Source organism: Mustela putorius, unplaced genomic scaffold (genome assembly GCF_011764305.1).
Source record: "Mustela putorius furo isolate JIRA1106 unplaced genomic scaffold, ASM1176430v1.1 tig00000731_pilon_pilon_pilon, whole genome shotgun sequence".
Classification (NCBI taxonomy): domain Eukaryota; kingdom Metazoa; phylum Chordata; class Mammalia; order Carnivora; family Mustelidae; genus Mustela; species Mustela putorius.
The window spans coordinates 1,189,153-1,204,004 of NW_025421461.1; the positions used below are offsets into that span (position 1 = coordinate 1,189,153).

The 14,852-nt window shown below is 50.7% G+C and overlaps 1 protein-coding gene across 7 annotated transcripts in view; it reads left to right on the top strand.

Moving 5' to 3' along the window:
* The first annotated feature begins 518 nt into the window (after positions 1-518).
* LOC101682008 (myosin phosphatase Rho interacting protein) overlaps positions 519-14,852 on the top strand; it is a 147,262-nt gene continuing 132,928 nt past the window's right edge. For 3 of the 7 annotated variants that reach the window (XM_045083631.1, XM_045083630.1, XM_045083629.1), the window contains exon 1: positions 520-1,216. In XM_045083631.1, the coding sequence (XP_044939566.1) occupies positions 1,094-1,216 (123 nt within the window). In that variant the 5' untranslated portion in view covers positions 520-1,093. Of the gene's footprint in view, positions 1,217-14,852 lie in introns of all 7 variants that reach the window. The other 4 variants (XM_045083628.1, XM_045083632.1, XM_045083634.1 and 1 more) reach the window with 2 other exon arrangements.

Genomic DNA, 14,852 nt, shown 5'->3' on the forward strand with positions numbered 1-14,852 from the left:
CTGATGAATATCAAGCTCTCGGAACAGTATCTAGTCCCTATTAATAATGCTATGACCACTGCCTCGCGGGGGCTGAGGGGGGGGCTGGCACACAGTAGGTGCTAAGTGAATCCGCTCAGAGCTGGGCTCGGGTGTCCGGACAATGCGCGGGAAGGCAAGGTTGGGAGCCAGAGGTTTGTAGAGCCAGCCTGCAGGTCGGCTCCGCCCCCTCCCTCACGGGCCCCCGCCCCAGCCCCTGCAGCTGTCAGGACCCAGCCAGCTTCGGCGCCAGTCCACCAAACCTGAATGTCCCATCCCGGCGCCCCCACCTTCTTTCGCCTACACAAGTTACCTTGCGCCCGGCTGCCCTTTGTTCCCGCCCCCGATTTCCATTGGTCAAAGGTTTCCTTTGTTAGCCGGAGCTCGCCCCTCCCATTGGCCGGCAGGGCTGCCGATCGCGCGGAGGGCGCGGCCCCGCCCTGTGCGCTGCCCCTATCGCTCCCTCCTCCCCCGCCCGCCTGCCCGCCCGCGCGCCCGCCCGCCCCGCCCCGCCCCGGGAGTGCGCGAGGCGCTCCGCTACCATTTGCTGCGGCCGCTGGGCGCCGAGGGCAGCGGTGGCGGCGCGGACGGACCCCGGGGACGGGCAGCGACCCGGCGCCTGAGAACCGGGTCGGAGCGCGGGGAGGCAGCGGGCCCGGGAGGCCGCGTCCATGGGCCCGCGGCGGCCGGTCGGCGGCTGTGCTGGCGGGCGGCGGGGACCGCGCGCTGTGTGAGGGCCCGGGCGCGGGGCTCGGCGCCGAGGTGCCCCGGCGCGCCGTGCAGCGCCGCTCCGTCGTGCGAGGAGAGGCCCGGCCCGCATCCCGGCGTCCGTGAGGCCGCCCTGACCGCCGGGGGCGCGCTCCGGCCGCGGCCGGGCCTGCGTCCGCGGCCCGGCTGTGAGGCGGCCGGCCGGCGGGGGCATGCCGCGGCGTCCGCGCTGAGCCCGGCTTGAGCCCGCCCCGGGCCCGCCGTGCATGGTGCCGCCGCCCGCCCGCCAGCCGCCGTCCGCTGTCCGCCGCGGAGCGCGCGCCGGGCCGGGCCGGGCCGCCGGGCCTGTGCCGCTGCCGCGCCGACCATGTCGGCGGCCAAGGAGAACCCGTGCAGGAAATTCCAGGCCAACATCTTCAACAAGAGCAAGTGTCAGAACTGCTTTAAGCCCCGCGAATCGCATCTCCTCAACGACGAGGACTTGACGCAGGTGAGCGGGCGGGGGTCCTGGGGCCGATCGGGAGGTGGAGACCCGGGTCCCGGGCCGGACGGCCCCCGACCCCCGGCGGCCCCCTCGGGCTGGAAGTTTCCCGGCGCGCAGTCGCCCCGCTAGGTGTTGCAAGCCGTCGTCCGAGTAGGGCAAGAGTGCCTCTCCCGGGGCGCTGGCCGCGTCCCCCCAGTTCTGACGCCCGTGAGACCACCGTCCTGCTGTGGAGAGGAGAGCGGACGTTATCCAGTTCCCGAGGCGGGCGGGGGTGGGGGTGCCTCTGAAGGCTCCCAGGGAAAATAAAAACGGAGCAGAAAAAATGTACGTGAGTCCTGGGGAGGGTAGTGAGGATGGAGATGGGGGGGGGAGCGGGAAGTGTATTGATAGAGCCGGGACAAAGGGAAAATCCTCAAGTATGCCGAAAAATAACATCCTTTCCCGTTCCCATAGCCCTACCGTGTGATTCATGCTTTTTGGGTGACTCAAAAATGCCTGGTTTTTCTTAGGAGGAACAAAGCGCTTGGGGATTGCTTGCTGCTTCGCAGTACCCCCCCATAGAGTCCGTTTTAGGACCCGACTTAGACTTGTCCACCCAGAATGGCCAAGGGAGCAGGATTGTCTGGGTGGACTGTGGGCTTCCCTCTGGACAGACACGGCGGGCCTTTTCCAAATCATTGTCACTGTCAGTGATGGGAGAGGGGAATGGTCCTGAAGTGGGGGGAGGAGGGTCTTGCTCTTGAACTTAACCTGGAGGCCTTTTTGTTGCTGGGAGAGATGGGGGCTGTTCTCCCCACCCTTTCTCCCAGCTCTCTGGTCGCTTGGTAAGGAATAAGGAGACCTGCGGGCCTTTGGGAAAGTGTGTTCACTTCTCCTGGCCTTATCTGTCATATGAGCACTTTGGACTAGTTTAGTGGCTCCCAAACCTGCATCAGAGTCACAGGCTAAAAATACAGAGTCCTGGGGCCCCATTCCTGGAGTGATACAGGAGATGAAGGAATTTGTATTGTTAACAGCTCCCTAAGAAGTTGGACTGCAGTCCCCACTGCCCTTTGGGAACCTCTGTACTGGTTGCTCCCTGAGCCCCCAGTATTCCAGAGAATCCTCAGGATCCCAAGGATTATCTGGAACACTTGCAGGCCCTTGGGCTATGCTGATTCCTTGGATTTCCTGAACAAGCCTTGTCTACCACCACTTGGGATGTGTCTGTGGCCCCTCTTTTCCTCTCCCCCAGTCTCAGTCTTCTTCAGAGCGTGGTTGCCCCCCCACCCCACGCCATGAGACCAGGGGAGCTCCCTTCATATTCCAGTCCAGTGTGACCTAGTTGTGGCCACTCCTTTTGCAGAAGAACCCCTTAGATGGAAAACATTGCTTTGAACTGTAGGCCCCGCTGTTTTTAATGCTACTTAAGTACAGGATTTGAATTGTTTACATGGCAGACCAGAGTAGGTTGGCAGGGCAGGGGTTATGGCACGAGACATGGTGTCTTTCCCTGAGATCAGAATCCCAACACCCAAGAAAAAAAACTCCTTTCATCTAAAACCAAAAGCTTAACCGAACACTTGAGGCTACAGTCACAGATTTTTGGGATGAAGGACCAGGTCAGTTTGGGAAGAGTAGAACTTAAAGTGTTCTGGGTTGGGCTTTTCAGGGACACTCTCTCTGTTCAACTGGATGCCTTGGGGTGGGGGGCAGTTTATGTGGTGATGAGGGCCTTGGACCAGGAGTCAGGAGGTCTTTTGTCTTCACTGTCACTTTCAGCTGTGTGACCTTGAGTAAGTTGCTTTCCCTTTATATAGTTTCTTTTCCTTTTCTGGTTTACCTCTCTCACCCTTTGAAAAGCAAGGACTGGTATCTTATTAAACTTTTCTCTTACAATTTAACAAACAAACAAAATCACCCACAGAATGGTAAACTTGGATATACGAAGTTTATGGGCTTGGCAAGCGTTGTTCTGAGTTTCCTGGTTATTCCAGGCAACTGCTAAAATTGGTAGATTGGATATTTACACCTCATAAGAACCGTTTTCTGATTCTTAGGCTTAGATAAACAAATGGCATCTCCATATTTGAGTCGGATCTGTTAAATTTTCTTTAAAAAAAATCTGTTGATTATTAATTGGATCAAGAGAGTGTTGCAGATTTAAAGCACTTTACTCTTCAACTTTATTCACATTTGAATTGTGGATTTTAAACAGGCTTGAGTCCTTCAGGGCACAACTGGGATGGTAGTTTCTGAAATAATGAGTGGGGTTATTTGTGCTGGGAGAGATTAGGCCAGCCCTCTACCTCCTGGGATCTTTCAGGAAGAAACTGCTCTTGAAAAGAGAAGGAGGGAGACTCAGGGCTGTTGCCAACAGCTTTAGCTGCTGCTCTCTGCATCCGGCCTCCCCCAGCCTTACTCTTCATCCTCTGGCTCCATTAGAAAACCTCAGCCAATTGGTTCCCATCACTCTCCCCCAAGGCCCTGCTTCCTGCTACCCCTCCCTGCCCTGAGCTTATTTTAGCCCTTCAAGGCTGGAAGATAGATCAGCAATCATTGAGGCCACCCCCTCTTTAAGGCGTGTATCTTTCAGTCCTGTGCATTTCTCTACATGCGTATGGACTCGAATACACAGTTAAAACCTTTACTTAACCCAAACTATATTTGTATTTGCTCTGCAGCATATTTTTTTCCTGCTTAATGATATGTCTTACAGCTCTTTTCATGGTGCGACATATACGTATTCCAAATAGTGTCATCGGGGATGTACCATTTAACCATTCCCTTATTGATGGACAGCAAGGTTACTTCTGGGTACTGCTGTTACAAACAGCGAATGCTTCAGCGAACAGTTTTCTAAATGCTTTTGGGTGAGTGTGTGCGTGCACAAATGCAAGTATTTCTCTGGGGGCAGATAGTTAAAAATAGAATGGCTGGGTTAACATTAAGCACATTGAATTTTTTTTTACAGATATCACTAAATTGCCTTCCAAAAAAGGCTGTGTCATAGCATTGCCAGGATTGGATATTATCAGATGATTTAATTCTTTAATAATTTTCCTAATTACCAATGAGGCTAAGCCTCTTTTTACAATATTTATGGTATATGTTTTGTTTCTTGTGTGGACTGCCCATTCATACTGTGTGCCTGTTTTTCTGTTGGGTTAATTTCTTTCGCCCCCGCCCTGACTCCAGCTGGTCTGTAGGAGCTTTCCGTCTACACTCTAGGTCAGGTGTCCACCAACTTTCTCCCTAAAAGGCCAGATAGTAAATATTTCAGCCATGTGGGCCATATGATCTTTGTGGCAGCTACACAACTTTGCCATTGTAGCGTAAAAGCCATAGTGCAAAGCCACTTTAGACAATACGTAAACTTATGAGTGTAGCTGTTTTTGAGAAAACCGTATTTACAGAGTTACAGAGACAGGCAGCTGGTAGGGTTCGGCCTGTATGCTCCAGTTTGCTGACCCCTGCTCTAGATCTCAATCTGAACCTGTCCTATATTGTGCATAGTTTCTCCCACGGTGTCCATTCTAATGTTATGTATGGTCATTTCTTTTTCATATGGTAGTTTTAAAAAAGAATGCAGATAAATTTCCATGTTTCTTTTTTAGTTTGTAGTTTTAATCTAAAGCTTATGAAGGTGTTTTTTTCAAGATTATAAACTGTTCCCTCACTTTTGTAATTCCCTTGTAGTTCTTTTTATGCTTAACTTTCTAACGCATCAGAGTTTTGTCTTAGAAAAATAATTTTGGCATAAAACTAGAAGCTGTAAGATAGTCCAGGTAAATGATAGTAAAGGTCTTCTCCAGGTCACTGTCGGCCAGGATGGAAGGAGTCATGAGACACTAAGGACAGGGTATTGGTGGTTGCTTGGAGGTGGGGATTGAGGAGACCTGGGTACCTTCAGCAAAGACTGAGAATAACAGATAAGGAGTAGGTTTATGGAGTGGGGAGGAGACAAAATTAATACAGTGACTTTGACTCCGTGGAGTTGGAGGTTTAGTTTGGTCCTTAGGTGGAATCACTGGCTCAGGCAAGCAGGTGGTTAGAGCTAGGTGAGGGGTGTGGGAGCGGTAGGAATTCTGAAGTCATGGGAGTCAGTGTAGTCAGTCACTCAGGAGGCCACTTAGAGTGAAATGAGGGGGAGCAGATGGGGAAGGGAGGTGAATCAGGGGTTGGCAGTCAGTGGGAGCAGGTCTGGAGCCCAGGGTTTTTGGCTCCCAGGTCCTCATCCCATCTCCAGTGTGGGTTTCTGCGGTTCGTGGTGGGAATTGCTCCCGTGATACGTCCTCCTCCTGCCAACTTATAGGACTTTAGATATGTCTTTTGTGGAAGGAGTCACTGCATCTGAACTTAAGTTCTAGTTCCTTCTACTGCTATTCTGTTGTGGGATCTTGGCTGGGTTGTTCTCTCTCCTCAGGCCTTGATTTTCCCATCTGAAGAATGAGGAGTTTGGTCTTGGTTTCTGCAGGGCTCTTCTAGTCTTCCTGCATCTCCTCTCAGACCTCTTGGTCTAATTGTGCCCCTTGCTGTGCGGCTCTCCACTGCTAGGGCTGCTTGGGGTCTTGGGGTGAGAGTCCCAGGCACAGAGGTGGGTGGGTCAGGACTTGGTTTCTGTGAATCATTTCATCGACTTTCCCTTTACTTTCCCTGTGACCCTCTTAGAAGGTCTAGGGCGTGGAAGTTCTTTACTTCACTTGACATTTATCCCATAAGCAGTGGGCAGATTTCATGCCCACCCCTTTGAGATTTATAATTTATGTGCACATTGGTGGATGGTTTGGCAGGGGCTATGTCAGAAATCCCAGACCTTACAAACGGCCAACAAGCACAGGAAAAGATGGTCAGTATCATTTGTCATTAGGGAAGTGCAGATAAAGATGAGGGTGAGTTATTTACTTCACACCCTCTAGAAGGGTTGTTTTAAAAAAGGGAAGGTCGTAAGTGTTGATGTGGATGTGGAGAAATTAGAACCCTCACACATTGCTCATGGGAATGGAAAATGGTGCAGCCACTGTGGAAAACAGTTTGGCATTTCTTCAAAAGAATTACCATATGACCCAGTAATTCCACTCCTAATGTATATCCAAAATAATTGGGAACAAGTATTCAAACAAGCATATTTGTGCATGTTTGTAATAGTACTATTCATAATAGCCAAAAGGTAGCAGCAACCCAAATAGCCATCAGTGGATGAATGAATAAACAGACTGTGGTATATCCATATCACAGAATACTCACTTAGAAAAAGAGGAATGAAGTACCGACCATCCTACAATATGACGGAACCTCAGACACGTATTAAGTGAAAGAATCAGGCACGGAGATGACGCATTGTACGGTTGCATTTATGTGAAATGTCCAGAATAGGTAGAGCCATGGAAATGGAAGGCAGATTAGTGATTACCAGGGTTTTTAGGGGTACGGGAGAAGTTCCTGCAAATGAGATCGGGGTTTTCTTTGAGGGGGTGATGAGATGTCTAAAAACTAGGTAGAGAAGCTAGTTGTGTAACACTGTGAATGTACTAACCATCATTGACTTGTTCACTTTAAAATGGTTAATTTTATGCCATGGGACTCCTACCTCAATTTTTAAAAATGAGTGTGCAAGAATCACTCACACACGTACGCATCCCAAAACTGCCCTCTGCTCCTGGTGCCATTAGAGTGAATATCTGATTGTTTTTACAGTCTAGACCAGGGGATTGACCAGTTCTTTCTTAAAGGGCCAGATCGTAAAAGCTTTAGGGTTTGTAGGCCAAAGTCCAGGAGTTCATGAAGGTACTTACATAATCATGTAGAAACATAAAAACTGTCCTTGCTTTTAGGACCTTAAAAAAAAAAATCCTGGGGCTAGATTTGGCCTATGGGTTAGACCAGCCCTGTACAGTAGGACTATAACGTGACCCACATATGTAATTAAAAACTACCTACTTGCTACATTAGAAAAGTAAAAAGAAATAGATGAAATAAGTTTTAATTATATCTTGTTCAACCTCACATATCCAAAATACCATTTCAACATGTAAAGAAGTTACTCTTTTACCTTTACGGCACCTTTCGTTTCAGGCTGTCTGGCCACTCTCTGGGAGCTCAGGACCCACCGTGTGGGACAGGGTTGCTCCAACTGCAGCAGCCTGGCCCACCGAGGGGCCTTTGAGACCCTCGTGGGGGGAGTGCTGAGTGGAAAGGCTGTGCTTGAGGGTTTTTCCTCCCTCTTGGGGGTGTCGTGCAGACAGCCTGTGTTCTGAGGATTCCCGGAATGGTTCTCTCCTGCTGTTATTCCTGTTTGTGTCCTCTGCTTGGTGTCTCTTGCCAACTTTTGGGACTTCTTTCTTTGAACGTCACATCTTGCGGACTCCTTTTAGTGGCACTTGAGGGCTCTGCAGCTCTGATCCCCACTCCCCTTCTAGAAGGAGGAGGAAGGAGGGTGCGGGCAGAGCCTGTCCTGGAGGGAGCCAGTGAGAGCTTGGGGGGGCAGGCTGGCGTGCCCCCTCCAGGCACGTTGCTGGCTGCGGTGACTGCATTCTGACACAGCCCTTTGTGTTTGGGAGTGTTTTGCAGCTGTATTCGAGCTGCTTTTTTTCCCTGTGTTCTAGCCTGCTACTTGACCTTTCTTTCCGAGTTCTTTTTCCTTTGCCACACAGAAGGACTACAATCGAAGACCTATGTTCTATTCTTGGCACAGACATGTAGGGTGACCCAGGAAGGTCACTTATGTTCTCTGAGTCTTGGTTTTCCACCTATAAAGCTGGTGCCGCCATTCTGTTTACAGGGAGTGGTCTACTAATGGAATGGATGGAAGGTGCTGGCTAGGCCTGTGGAGGTTACTAAACCCCCTTTGTGGTAATTAATATTCCAGGAAGCGCGCTGATGGCCTGTCGTGTGGGGAATAGCCTTTGTTTGGGCTGTTTCCTGATTACTAGAACCCTGATGCTGTTTAGCCGAAATAAAGAAATTTGACTGGGAATGTTTATCTTTAAATTGTTCCCAAGCTGCCATTTAGTCTTGAAAGAAAGAAGAGAGCCTTGCAACCAGGGAAAAGAGACGAGAAAGAGGTAGCATCCTACTGCCAACATCCTCAGACTGGGGGGGAAGGAGGCACAAGAGCCAGTGAAGAGCCCTGGCTGCTAATTTAGAAGCATTTAACCTGAGAAAACCGGCTTTTCCTTTATGCTTGGCTATTCACACTCTGGGCCTCCCTTTCCCATTTGAAATGCCACAATTGGACCAGGTCAGTAGTTTTCAGACTTGAACTAAATCATTTAGCCTTCCCTTGAAGAATGTCGAAATGCCATGTCTGAAACTGAAAAAGTGACACCGTTCTGGGTAACATGAGGTTGGAGCCTGGAACTTGGCCTCTCAGCCACCTCTGCTTTCTGCCCATGGGACTCCCAGTCATCTCTGAAGGCCAGGGGGACAGGTTTGAAACCTGCCTGAGACTTTGTGGTTCCTCCAGTTTTAGCAGTGTAGAGTTCTGTGAGACGATCCGAGGACGATTTCCCGGCTGCCCTGGCATGGAAGCCCTGAGTGCCCAGCCCCACCGCTCCCTTTATATTATCACTTCCTTTGGGGGCAAGAGAGCCAGTGGGTTGATTCGCTGGCATTTTGTCTCTGGAGACTGGAACTGGAATCTTCCAAACCACTTGCTGGTTTTCTCCATCAGGGTCATCCTAGTTCACATGAAACCACAGCCTGCTTTTTTGCCTGGAGCCTGTAACCCTTCCAGCGCCTTTCTGCCCTCATGCTCAGCGTGGCGTCTGCACCCTGTGCTGGGTGGTGGCCTGCCCCATCTCTGGGGCAGCTTGCAGCAAGAGTGAGCAGATGGGCGCGTCGAATCCTCCGGAGCCTCCATTGTGCTGCGTCACGTGCTGTGTGCCGTGATCTGTCTCGTTCTGCTCTTGGCTGCTGGGGAGGGCTGGTGGCAGCATGGGCCCTGTAGTAAGGGGTGGTGGAGGTTCAGGGAGCTGGGACTGCCTGTCCGAGGTCACTGATCTGCCCAGCGGTGGGGCTGGGACTAGAACCTAGTTCCACACCGTTCCGTGCCGGCCTTTGTGAGACCGGAAGTCTGTCTTCCCTCCTCTTGGGAAGGCAGCTGGGACTTGTTCACCTAGTACTGTTACTGTAGGAGGCTGGGCTATTGCAAACAAAATCAAAGCTGTGTAATGGACGTCTGCTTCCTAGCCCTGGGAGGAGGGGCCTGCAGGGCTGGGTGATACCCCTCCCAGTAATTAAGCAGGTGAGGGGTTGTCCTCAATTAACAGATGGAGCCGCTGAGACCCAGTTCATTGACCTGCCTCGGTCACAGGAAGGCCAATGCAGGTTTTTCCAAAGTTCTCTTTGACCTCCCTGTGTCTGATAAATTGAAAGTGTTAACCTTTGCTATCAGAAACAGGGCCTTGCCCTGAGAATGGATTCCTTAGTAGCAGGGGTGCATGGGGGTATATGTGGGGATGGTAGTGGGGCAGGACATTTCACAGGTCATCATGTAGGCCCTAAAATCTAAAATCTTCTCAGCCTTAGGGGCCCCATGTCCCTCAACAGACTACTGGCCTTTGGCAGTGACCACACCTTTGGCACAGCCCTAAACAGGAAGCACTGCTTTTCCCCTAAGGAATTCAGAATCAGGAAGTAATTGTGTCCTTGATCTCTGTAGGTCCTAAAGCACTGCTTTTATCAGACGGACCAGGGAGGCTGTATGGCACCCCTTCTGACAGTGTCTTACCTCCGAACGGTCCTGGCCAGTAGCTAAAGGGGCCAAAGGACGGGGGAGCAACTTCTGGGAGTCCCAGTTGAACCAGAGAAAGAGTCCACATCTCTTGGGTCTCCAGGTGCCACATCCAGAGCTTCTCTGCTCTGGGGTTGGTGAGTGACCTGGGGTGTGGGGAGCCTCAGGACTCAGTGGGATTGGGGCGTTCATTTGTCTTCCACTTGGGGACCTGCTCTGACCTAGAAATCTGACACAGTCCCACTTTTCACTTCATGTGCTCATGTAAGGGAATGGAATGGTCGACACCGGGGGCTTTCAGCTCGGATTTGGGTTCACATCCTGGCTCTGTTTTTATGCTGATGGAGCAGGTCACTTAAGAGTTTCAGCGTCTGTGTCCCTCTTCTGGAAACTGGGGACTATAAAATGCCCGTGTCGTGGGTGCCTGTGATGGTGGCGAAGATGGTGCAGGAATGGCGGGTGCCGGATCTGTAAATGGTGGGCCACCTGGGGGGCGCTCAGGAATTGGGGTTCGTTTTCCCCAACATAGGGCGCCCCCTCCCTGGTTCTGTGGGACAGCTGAGCCCCTAGCTCCATTTCTTGTCTACCTCCACACCCACAGAACAAAAGCCCAGGCTGCCTCCTCTCCTGCTGAGCTGCTTGGCCCCGCCCTAGCAACTTCCTCACCGTAGCCCCTTGGGATCAGAAAGGCCATGGTCGGTTTGACTTTCAGAACATGTTTAAGTATAAAGATTGAACTATTTTTTTGTGTTTGGGTTTTTTAAAAAATAAGATGAAACTGGTTTTAAGAATTTGAAGAGGATCTGAAGTGAAGAGGCCAGATGCCATTAGCCTATGACTTACCCTTAGAGGCCGTGGGCTGCTCCAGAGGGCAGTGGTCGGCACAGCAGCCACCTCTGAGCCCCTGCCAAGCTCCAAGAAGTACCTAGTGCAGGTCCTGTGAATGGCAGTGGCAGATCCTGATTCCAGAAGTCACTTTGCACGGAAGTGTCTGAGTTGTCATCAGTAAAGTAGGAGAGGATTAAGAGAAGGCACTGTCCTGCTTGTCCCTGCAACAGTTGTCTGGGAACCAAAGTCCTGGTGCCCTGGGCCTGGTGAAACAGCTGGAGGGTAGAGGGCAGCACAGGTCTTGTCCCAAACTGATGGGCAGGTGGGTGGGAGATGTGGCTGGGGCACGTCCTGACCCTTTGGTCCCCCAAGTTGATTCATTCACCTCAGCCAGCAGGTTCCTCCTTCCAGTCTCCCCGCTTATCCCCAGGCTTTACAGGTCCCACATGCTTCCAGGGAGGGGAGCCTTTCGCCAAGGAGACCGTTGTCTAGGGTCTAAACAGGTAGAAGTGGTTCCTAGCTAAAGCCTGCAGACAGCTCTTGAAACAGGCAGATGCCATCTCCGCTAACAGCCTGCTGACTCTTTGTCCCCGTTTCCTGCCTCGAAACCCACTGCCTGTGAGCTTAAGGGTCCTTTTCGGGGGATCTGGACCAGCTAGGGTGGTCATGCAGCCTCCTGTGATGTGGAGGTTTTCCTATTCTTAAATCGAAGGTGAAGGAGCCATTGAGGTGTACTCAGGGATTGTTTATTGTGGCGGCCGTGGCATTTGTAGCTAGCAGTAATTGCCACTGTTAACTCATTTACATTCACAGTGGCCTTATGAGGTGGAGAGATAAGAAACCTGAGCTGTGAAGTGGCACTGTAGCTTGCCCAAGGGCAGTACTGTAAGTGGAAGAGCTGGATGCAAACCCAGTCTGACACAAGTTCTCCTCCTCCCACTCTTTTGCATCCTGTCCTGAGTGTGGCAGGTGGGCCTCCCGAACATTAGATTTCTGGCTGTGTGTGGCCCTCTTGTCCAGGAGCCAGGGGCTGTCCTGCGGGAAGGGTGAGTTTGTGCTGGGAAGGGTGGGGCGAGAGGACGAGGCCTGAACTGAACTGAAGCTTTCCTGTCTCTTTTTTCCTTCCCATGGCACCTTCCCATCCTACCTGTTTCTTAATGGGAGGCACTGCTTTTTGAGGGAGAGGGTGAGACTTTTTCCTACAAAGCTTTCCTGCGAAGCCCCAGAAATGTGTCCCCACGCATTCTCTAGCATTCCTCCCTTTGCCACGAATGGCGTCATGTTCCAAAAATCCCGCGGCCATGGGCTCCTTGTCAAGACCAAACAGGGAAGAGACTTTTTTAAAATGTCACTTTCGCCCTCTTCCTCCAGCTGTTGCAGCCCCGGGAGGAGCCCTGTGCATAGTTTGGGCTTGCAGGGCGTGTGTTTGTGTGTGCACAGGGTGGGTGCATGGGCAGCTGAGCAGGGAAGTGTGGGGGGGAGGATGGAGAGCAGGCCATCAGCTGTGTGCCCTCACCCTCTCTGTGCCTGGGATCTAGGGAGCTCTGCGTGTGGGTTTGGTTTGGGGGTTTTGTGGCCTTTTTTTATTTTTTTAAGGTGAAATTCACAGAACATGAAATTAACCATTTTAGAGTGTGTAATTCCATTGCATTCATCACATTCGTAGTGTTGTGCAAACATGACCGGTCTATAGTTTAAGACATTTCATTGGGGTGCCTGGGTGGCTTAGTGGGTTAAAGCCTCTGCCTTCGGCTCAGGTCATGATCCCAGAGTCCTGGGATCGAGCCCTGCATCGGGCTCTCTGCTTAGCAGGGAGCCTGCTTCCTCCTTTCTCTCTCTCTCTGCCTGCCTCTCTGCCTACTTGTGATCTCTGTCTGTGAAATAAATAAATAAAATCTTTAAAAAAAAAAGACATTTTATCATCCTGAAGGAATACCCATAACTATTGGGCTGTGACTCCCTACTCCCAGTCCTCAGCAACTACCAGTTTGCTTTCCTGTCCTTACAGCTTTATCTATGCTGGAAGTTTCATTAAAATGGAGCTAGAATATGTAGCATTTAGTTTGGCTTCTTTAGTGTGTTTTCAGAGTTCATCCAGTGGTAGCATGGATTAGTACCTCGTTGGTTGTTTTAATGGCTGAATAATATTCCAGTCTATGGCATAGCACATTTACATTATCTGTTCATCTGCAGTTGGATGCTATTTCCACATTTTGGCTGTTGTGAATAGTGCTGCTATGAACGTTCACATACACATTTTATTTGAACATTTACTTTGAGTTCTGGGTGGAGACCTAGAAGTGGAATATCCAGGTCCAGTGGTTGTTCTGTTAGTGAGCCGTGTTTCAAATCAGCACATCAAGCCATGGCGGTGCCCAGACCTGAGCTCCTCATTTGTAGGACTCCAGGGTGGAGAACTGGGCTACGGGCAACCCTCAGGCTTATAAGCATAGTGTGCAGCTTTGAGGTGGCGGTAGAGGCGCTATGCCCGGGCACAGGGGTGGCTGAGCCACTTTGAGCTTCAATCCCTTGTTTCTGTCTAACCGGAAGATGAGTGGAGCTGCCAGGAAGGAGCTAAGTGGAGGGCTTTCGTATTGGTGGGAGGGGGGCTGAGGGAGCATAGGAGTCAAAAGCCACACAATGTAGGGAGACGCTGGGGTGCTCCAGTGGTGTGATGCATGGGGAGCTGCAGCTGTTGGGCCTCTAAAAGATGTTGGGGTCACTTAGAGGGAAAAAAGATGATCTGGCCTGTTCACTACTCTGATACCAGTTTTCAAACTTTATCTTTTTAGGAGTAGAGCACAGAGCTCCTTGAAACAGAACATGGAACTCACATATGTTGAGGGATGGGAGGAGAGGATGGTGCGACCTGTGAGACACTGCCCCCCCCCCAGCTCCGCCCCACCCAACACTCTGCCGTGGCCCCTGAAGCACCAGCTCCCTTTGTCTTCATGGGTTGAATATCACTGATTTACCCTGACCCCCATGTGAATATTTTTTAATAGAATGAAATATTTGATGTGTGCAAAAGAACGGAAGTCACATCTGTGTACAGTCTACGTACTGGGTTCCTAAGGAACACTCTAGGTGCTTGATCGTCCCCGTGTTTCAGCCTCCCTCAGTGGCCGGCCTCCAGGGACCCATAGTGGGTGTTGCATGTGTGGAACCCAGCCCCCTCTCCAGGCCTCCCCTCCTCAGCAGAGCTTTGCCTCACCCTGAGGAAGGGTTCCCTACCTGGTGCATGCGGGAGTCATTCCATTTCCAGATGTGCTGTATGTAGTACAGCCACTGTGGTAAGTCTGGTGGGGGATAGGCAGCCTTTTAAGGTAGTGCTGTGGAGGAGAGAGGAGTCTGAGTAGAGATTTGGAGATGGACCTGAAGGCTCCTTTGTGTTTGGGCTGATGGAGAGCCAGAGTGACAGCATGAGCAGAGTTCTGAGGGAAGCTGGGGTGTGTGGGCAGGACGGGCCAGTCACTGACCTGACAATTTGCAGAGGTGGTGCTGGGATGATTGGCTAGGTCAGTGGTTCTCAAACTTTTTGTTTTGGGGACTCCTTTATGCTCTTGATTATTGAGGCCCTCAACGGGCTTTTGTTTATATGGGTTACATTTGTAGTGTTTGTTGTGTTAGAAATTAAAACTGAGAAATGTTTAGAAATTTATTAATCTGGGACACCTGGGTGGCTCAGTAGGTTAAGCCTCTGCCTTTGGCTCAGGTCATGATCCCAGGGGACCACTGGGTCCTGGGATCGAGCCCTGCATCAGGCTCTCTGCTCAGCGGGGAGCCTGCTTTCTCCTCTCTCTCTCTGCCTGCCTCTCTGCCTACTTGTGATCTCTGTCTGTCAAATAATAAATTTTAAAAAAAGAAATTTATTAATCTATTTAAAAATAAAAGAAACCTATTACATGTTCACATAAATAACAGGTATATTCTGGAAAATGATTTTTCCAGAACAAAAATAAATCTGCTAAGAAGAGCCATACTATTTTACCTTTTTGAAAATCTCCATAACATCTGTCATCATGAAAGACAGAGGGATTCTGCTGTCTTCTGCACTCATTGTGATGTCATGTCACATACCTTCTAGCAAATCCTGCTCTA